The sequence below is a fragment of the Seriola lalandi genome, unplaced genomic scaffold (assembly GCF_002814215.2).
Source record: "Seriola lalandi dorsalis isolate HSWRI2012SDOR001 ecotype SW California unplaced genomic scaffold, Sedor1 jcf7180002054916, whole genome shotgun sequence".
In the NCBI taxonomy this organism is placed as follows: domain Eukaryota; kingdom Metazoa; phylum Chordata; class Actinopteri; order Carangiformes; family Carangidae; genus Seriola; species Seriola lalandi.
The window spans coordinates 359097-366760 of record NW_019525468.1 but is presented as its reverse complement, the minus strand read 5'-3'; the positions used below and the strand labels follow the sequence as shown (position 1 = coordinate 366760).

General features: G+C 43.8%; 1 protein-coding gene across 1 annotated transcript; it reads right to left on the bottom strand.

The window, feature by feature from the left end:
• Positions 1–3995: 3995 nt before the first annotated feature.
• On the bottom strand, positions 3996–7440 carry evx1 (even-skipped homeobox 1). Its single transcript, XM_023431102.2, has 3 exons — positions 6917–7440; positions 5720–5955; positions 3996–5188 (listed from the first exon to the last, which is right to left on the bottom strand). Exons 1-3 carry the CDS (start codon positions 7278–7280, stop codon positions 4661–4663), a joined length of 1128 nt encoding a protein of 375 aa, XP_023286870.1. The 5' UTR covers positions 7281–7440; the 3' UTR covers positions 3996–4660.
• Between the last annotated feature and the right edge of the window lie 224 nt (positions 7441–7664).

Below are 7664 nucleotides of genomic sequence, written 5' to 3'. Positions count from 1 at the left end.
AACACAATTACATCCTGTCAGTGCAGACAAGTGATTGTATGTCAACAACCTTAGGTGTTTCTGAACTTGCCAAAGGACTATTTCCCCCCACCTTTAAGAGGATAGCTAATGTCCGATATACAACATAAATCTGATGACATTATCTCATATATTTCCACATTCAAAAATAAATGTAAAAGGTGTTGATTATTTGTCACAACAGCAGCCTCATAATTTCAGTTGTTAACACTTCAATAGAGAATAAAATATGATTCAATGCAATATGTGTTGTGTACCTATATTGAGCTATAAACGGATTAACACAAAGATACTGATTTTCACTTATTTTAAATTTTACTTAACTACTACTATAAATATCACAATTTTTACATATTGATATTTGACTGTTTGAGGTCGCAGATTGTGAGTATTTGTCATTGTGAGAACTGAATGTAAAGCCTGCCATCTGTATTGTGAAAAACAGTGAACACCTATGGGTGTAGGCCAAATACATACCTCGGTCGTATCTTCAAGTAGCATGGCTTGGTGGCAAAATCCGTGCGCAGGTGCACACACCTGCTTAAAAAGCTCCTGGGGCAGACCATATTAATTAAAGAGGGGAGTATGTGGCAGAAATAGTATCGATTTGTGTGCCTAAATTGGTTAATTTATGTCACTGCATCACTTATCACATATGAATTTCTGTTTATGTAGGCTATTCATTTATTTATTTTAATCTGAAATATATATATATATATTTGAGTTGCTTTTAAGCAAATCTTTACTCTTTTTGTTTCTTTTGTTCCACCTGCGCTGTAATGTTTCCCGAATCATTACCTGCAACCAGGAAGTAGGCTATAAAAAGTATCACTCAGGTGACTTCTGTTTCGGTGTCTAAGTCAGTTTTGTCACAAAAGACGATAAAAATGTCGAAGTCGATCCGTTTCAGTTTCTATCGTGTAAAGTTGCAGCCGCCAAAGGTCAACCCAACAACCTCTGCATGTGTAAGCATATATTACTTTTTATTATGTTCGAGGGAAAAACTTGGGAAAGAGTTTGTTTCATGTAGCCGCCAAAAAACAGTTTTGGCGCCAGTGAGATTTTGGGTGTAGGCCTACCAAATGAACGTGTTGGCGTGTTGGTGTTGCCATATACTTAGCCTGGTGTGTAGCTAGCTATAGGCCTAGTGTATGCTATCTGCTCTGAAATAAGTTTGGTTTGTAGCCCAAATGAATCACTCCTCAAACACAAACAGCCTATACATTCAATTCTGAATGTGCGAGTATTTTTTGCCACCATTTCATTTTCAAATTCTACCTTTCCTTCAACGAGCTGCCATGTTCCACAGAACCTATGTTACAAAAACCCAACATTGTGAGTGTATTTGAATTTAAAGATATTAATTTTCAGTCCTCGTGGAGAATTTTTAGCATGGTTGTGCACAGAAACCTCTAGAAACACCTTCGGCTCTACTGAATTTTGAACAAGTAGGCCTAAATGAGAGGATTTAAGGGGGTCTCTTTATATCCTGAATCCATGCTGCTCTGTTTTTGCTGCTCTTGTATGTCACATACGCACGTAGCAGCCGGTCCATTTTCCTGCTGCATATAGCTGTCTCCGGTGCACCGTAAATAATGTTGATAAAGACGCAGCCGAAAACGACTTTCACGCGTCCCCCAATTGATTTAACGTGACCTCCGTTTCCAAATGATATTGGAAGCCTATTTAAACAGATGAAGGCTTAAATTGTCTTTCTTGTATGCGCATTAATCTCCCATTCATCATCATTACTGTGTGATTGGTCCGTCCACGCCTCCGCCAGCCCCTTGCGTTACGACAAGGGCCTGTAAATTAGGATGTAATCCAATTTAAACAGCAGTTGCAGCAGCCACAGATCCATTTGGTGTTTTTTTTTTTTTTTTTTGAATTTGCTGTCGGTGGACAGCTGCACTGCACCGCCCCTATCAAAATGCTTTGTGCTAGTTGTGGGAGCTGGAGAGCCCTGAGCCAATTCGCACTAATAGGATCTTACAAGCCTGATGTAATTGCTGTTATGCGCGCTGTCTATGAGCCCATCATATCTTAAAGCTCAGTCATACGCAGTCTTTTTGCGATTAAATGGCATGTTGGTACTGGATTAGGCCTGTGAGGATTGAGGGGAGATGGAGATCCATATGCGTGGCTGGGTAAATGTGGTTGTAATTTGCCTCACTTAAATGTGTCATTCTGGCACAGTGTGACGCTGGTTTAGAAGATGATCGTATAGTGCTGCTGCTCCTGTGTAACCAGATGAGAATCAGCTCCAAGCTTTTTCCAGCCTGTTAAAAATAACCCGCTATGAAAACAGAATTTTGGAGAGGCTGCGCCATTTGAGTGGCCTATTCAGCTATACCCGTTGATCCGTTCATCTTTATTTTATGGCACCATTTTATTATGCACAAACCAAAGCCATTTTCCTGCATGACCCGTGTCCCTATCAGGCTTAAAGACACCGCCTGATAGTTTACATAAATCTGCCTTGTGCTTTCGCCCCGACCCGGGTGGCTTAAACGGTGTATTATTCCAAACATATGCATTTTAATCAGCTCGGTCACACTTACAAGAACTCCAGTTAATAAGGCCATCAATCAAACGCCTGTGCGGGAGGGGGTGGGGGGTGCTGGCGTGTTTGTGGCGGTGTGTGTGGGTGCAGCACAGTCTGATTAGGATGAATCTTTTACCTCAGGAAGCATCAGAGGAGAATGAAAATCTACTGACTTTGTAAGACATTTTTTGTCTGGTTTTCGATTTTGTTCATGGAAGGGTCTAACTTGTGAGGATAAATGTGCGTTTGGGAATTATTCGTTAGTGCACAGGCTGAAGACAGTATTTCATCTAAAATGTCTTATTTTTGCATTCTTGCTCGTTAGATTATAGCTACAATTACGCAACTGGACTTGAGGGCCAATGCTAAATGCCAACCACTTTTCCGCACATTATTGTCCCCATCTACGACCTTATCTTGATTTGTGTGTGTCTCTGCGGGGCACAGCGCCTCGCCAATCCTATTACACTCGGAAAAACTCTTCTAATTTGCGCAGCCTCGGTCAAATGCGGCCAATTACGATCACCGCTTATTGGTTGGCGGACCCCTCTGAATCATCGATCTCTTTGCATTTCTAATATCTCCAGACAACTAATTCTGCCATGTCTATTAAGTGGTCGGAGAGAAAAATATGAGTGGCGTTAACGGAGCCCGGGGACCACTTAACTGTCACGGTCAATCTAGTGATCCCATGAGGAGGGATGGGGGCACACTCGGGTGTTTTGACACCGGCCACTTGAGAACAAAATTAGTGTTATTATTGGAGGGAGTGGTGGTGGTGGTGGTGGGGGGGTGTTTCTCCAGTCCAGATTATAGACAATCCATAACAGGCTACTTTTGCTGAACGAAATAACGAAATAAGATGACGTGGAACAAAGCTTGTTTGAATCTGATCTTTTATTTTGCTCTCTCTGATTAAAGTCACATTTCTTTATTTTATTATATTATTTTTTGTTTAATAAATCCTTATTGGCGGTTTAGACAAATCATAATGGTGTTTAGAAGACAGACAATCCAATGCTCTATTGATTCTTTGACAGTGTTTATTGCAAATTAGACGTTGAGGACAACCCAGACAAAAAAAATCAAAACGACCAATAAAATAAAATAGAATAAAATAAAATGGAACATAATCAGTTACTTGTTACTCCGCTTTCTCCACGAAATGCCACTAAACCGGTGCCACTGTAGCAGTGCAAAGCGAGACAAATATTTAAAGAGGCCTATAGGCAGAATTTAATCACATTTCATCCGCTTTAAGAACTGGCTCTTGTATCATCTGGGAGGAAACTGGAGGAGAGTGTGTTCGATGGCCTTAAGAATTTATTTTTTTCATTTTGATTGTCCCCTCTCTGTGTCTCTCCATCCTCTTCTGGGTCCTTCCTCCCCCTTCCTCCCTCCCTCCCTCCCTCCCTCGTCAAACAGTGCGGGTTGTAGTAGTAATCCGTTCCCTTGGCGCCTTGTTACCTTTTGGCAGCAACGATCCCTTCCTTCCTGCTATTGTCATTAATTCAACACTCAAAATTCACCGGGTCGTACATATACATCACTTACTAATTTCACTAGCATCTGCACATTTCGGCCCGGGCCGCCGTGGAGGGCCCCGGTGTGGAGAGCTGGTTATAATGAGACGGCCGCAGCCTGTTAACAAATCCCCTTGTTAAAAAGAGAGATGGAAAGCATCATTCTCGCGTAACTAACAATACATGTAGGTCGATTTGGACACGTAAAGAGACGACATGTAATGATAAAAACCTTAACGCCATCCATCACGGAGATTTAAACGTTTCTCTGGAACCCCTCCTCTTTCTCTCTCGCATCAAATTAATCTTCTAAAAATCAAATGTGGTTTTGTGTCCGTGGCATCATATTTCAGCCCACTGTCCTGGCTCTGCAATGGGATTATTATTTTTCAGTAATGGAAGATCTGTTGTGCGTCACATAGCTGAAGTTCTGGCTAATTGTCTTGTCCCAAGTTTAAGCTGGCTTTCACTGCTTACAGGCTACCTCTTCATGCTGTTTCAGTCCTGATCATATAATATGTTAGGTTAAAAAGCTTATGGGAAAGGCTTATATAGAACAAGAGTTGTTTTGGTTTTATCTGGTCAGAGGCACTTCTTCCCTCTGGTCTAATGTCACAGATGAGGATTTGCTGAGCACTGAAGGTGTGAAGGTGACAAAAGCGTCAGTCCTGCTAGTTGGGGAGCAAGCGAAGTCCGAGCCAGAGGGCCTGGTTGAGATACCGTTGGATTGACTGGAGTGACAGGCCAGGCAGGAGCAGGGGCTTCCTCCGGGACCGAGGCCGTGGGTCGGACCAGGGTAGAGGGAGGGGTGTCTGAAGGCGCACAGGAGCTCCGGTCTCTGGTAGGGATGAGACAGCATCCGGAAACTGTCGAGAGAGCGCAGGGGATTGGAGAAAGGTGTGGCGGCCGGAGCCGAGCCGGCTCCGACACCCAGGTGGGAGTAGTAAGGTAGCGGCAGGTGGGATGGAAAGGGGTAAGGCAGGTTCCCCGTGGCCGCCGCATGGCTCATCATGTAGGTGTAGAAGGCCGGGTCGGCTGGGTGAGGCCACGTCATGGCCAGACGCTGGCGCTTGTCTTTCATCCTGCGGTTCTGAAACCACACCTGGTACAGAGACACACCGGGTCAAATATTAACCACAACCCATATTTATAGACAGACAAACCACAGTAAAAAAAACAAAAAAACAACACATCTGTAGCTCATACAGTTTCGCTTTTACGCACAAAATTGCATTTGAGTTACAGTGGTGTTTTGCATGTTAAAGTAAAATTTTCCTAAATCCCATGACAAAATTAAATTAAAGCAGTTACAATTTGTACTTTTTATTGGTCCATTTAAAAAAAATTATGAAAAAAATTACTGCTCCCAGTAAATGTCAGTCTGCATGTTTTCTGCATGTCTCTTTTCAACATTTGATTTTAGATTATTCTTAGTCTCTGGATTATGTTTTGTTTCCCCCCTTCATATGATGTATAAAATTACCTCTCAGAATCAGTTATTTAAACACATGACCCTTTTTTTCTTTTTTTTTTTTTTTCTTTAACGAATACAAGCTCACACAATATGAGCTTGTATTCATGCCTCAGAGGCCTGAGTCAGCTCTGCTGCTTGGACATCATCCACTTATCTTACCTTGATGGTGGTTTCAGGTAGATTTAAGGCGGCCGCCAGTTCGCATCTCCGCGGCCTGGACACGTAGTTCTCCCGGTAAAACTCCTTCTCCAGCCGTGCAATCTGCTCCCGCGTGAACGCTGTCCGGTACCGGCGAATCTGGTCCGCTGCGTAGGATAGAGAGCTCTGACCTGGGACAGTCTTACCCGGGTCAGCACCAGTATCACTCGGGTGACCCGGAGAATCTCCATTTCTGCCTGAATCAGTGTACAGAATAATTCGTTATAGAATTAACATACAGTGTTCAGCAGAATAATATAGACAGAGCAAACACACACCGAGACGTTTCATATTAAATAAGCTATTTTCCTGAGAGTTGGCATGTGAAGTTGATCATTTCATTATTTCAAATGCTCTTAAAAAAAATTAAGGGCCTTCCTGACATTTAGCTCAGGAACCTCATGTCTTCATTTTGTGGAGTTTTAGTAGCCTACCTTTATGTATATAATATTTATTTATTATCATAAAAAATTTCAGAGTGTGTTGACGTGTTGAACCATAATATTAGTTCACTAAAATGCTGGTTTCATTCGTTAATCTTTTTGTCATCCTTTTTATTTTGGGGCAAACATCACCCACAAATTACTCAAATATTTAAATGTTTTTTTCATATGATTTCGTTACAGGATTTAACACATCTGCTGCAAGCAGTCTTCTGACTTTGCATCTTGGAAAACGCCAGAAAGACATCCCAGAAAATTCCCATGTGAGTGGCCTTTTTCTCTTCACGTTTTAGCTTGTGGTTTACATAAAATCCTGCATTCTTCCTCGCGCAGTAAATACACGTATAGGCACATTTGCTGTACGAGTGACTTCGGCAAACTCAGAGGGGAAAATGCCTGGTTAGACTGTGGGTGTCACCTCAGCGTGTTTCCAGCCACATTGGTCACTTGACAGAACAGCTGCGCAGCACCGACTGCAGTTATACTGTATTTCACTGAGGCTACACCGTATTTCATCGAGCACAGATTCTTATTTTCGATTCCCCTGTAAATTTTCAGATATGATGAATGTAATTTTTGAATGGTCCAGGCTGCATGTGACATTTTTGACTGGCATAATTCAGTCGTTGGCATTCAATCAACTTCATTACGCGCCACCATGCAATCACAGAAAACCTGCAGTGGCATGCAGTTCCCAGGCATAGCCTATACCTACCTTTTGCTGTTGGGTAGTCCATGCTTTCAGGCGTGCAGCTCACATCAATCTCCTCGTAGAAGTCCGACTCGGTGTCTGAGCTGCTGCCGTCTTTGTGGGGATGATCAGTCCGGTGCCTCTCTGCGGAGGAGGACGTGCCAACTGGCCTCATGTCGGCACACATATTCCTCCGTGCGCTCTCCTCCACCACCAGCTCGGTCCTGTCCCGGGAATAGGGCGCAGCGCCGGGGCTCAGACAGCTCCTGTGGCTCGGCTTCCCCTGCGGTTCTCGCACGGGGTTCCCGATAGCTTCCGACAAATTAGAGCCGCTCTTGCCAAGCTGACCTCCCTCCGTCAGCATCACCATTTCCTCTCTGCTTTCCATCACAAGCACGACTTAGAAATCTCGACTCCGCAGGAGAGTGCGAGTCGTCAAAACCAAGGCGATGATTTTCAGGTTGGAGGGGTGTGTGTATGTGTGTGTTGTGGTGGGTGTGGGGGGGCGGGGGGGATGAGTCCCAAGGAGAAGGAGAGGCTTCTCGAAAAGAGGGGATGCAATCCGGTCTGACCCTGAGAGAAGAGCGCTCCAGAGTGCGGAGAGGGAGCTCTGGGAGGGATCACCATTTACCCTCTCTCTCTCTTTCTTTCTCCAGAGCTGTCATTCTTAATAGGCCAGTCGTCATGATGGTCCCCCCCTGATGACGACACGCATTGATTGGATATATGGGTAAACAGAGGGTGCAATGCGTAGGGGAGGGGGTGTATCTGA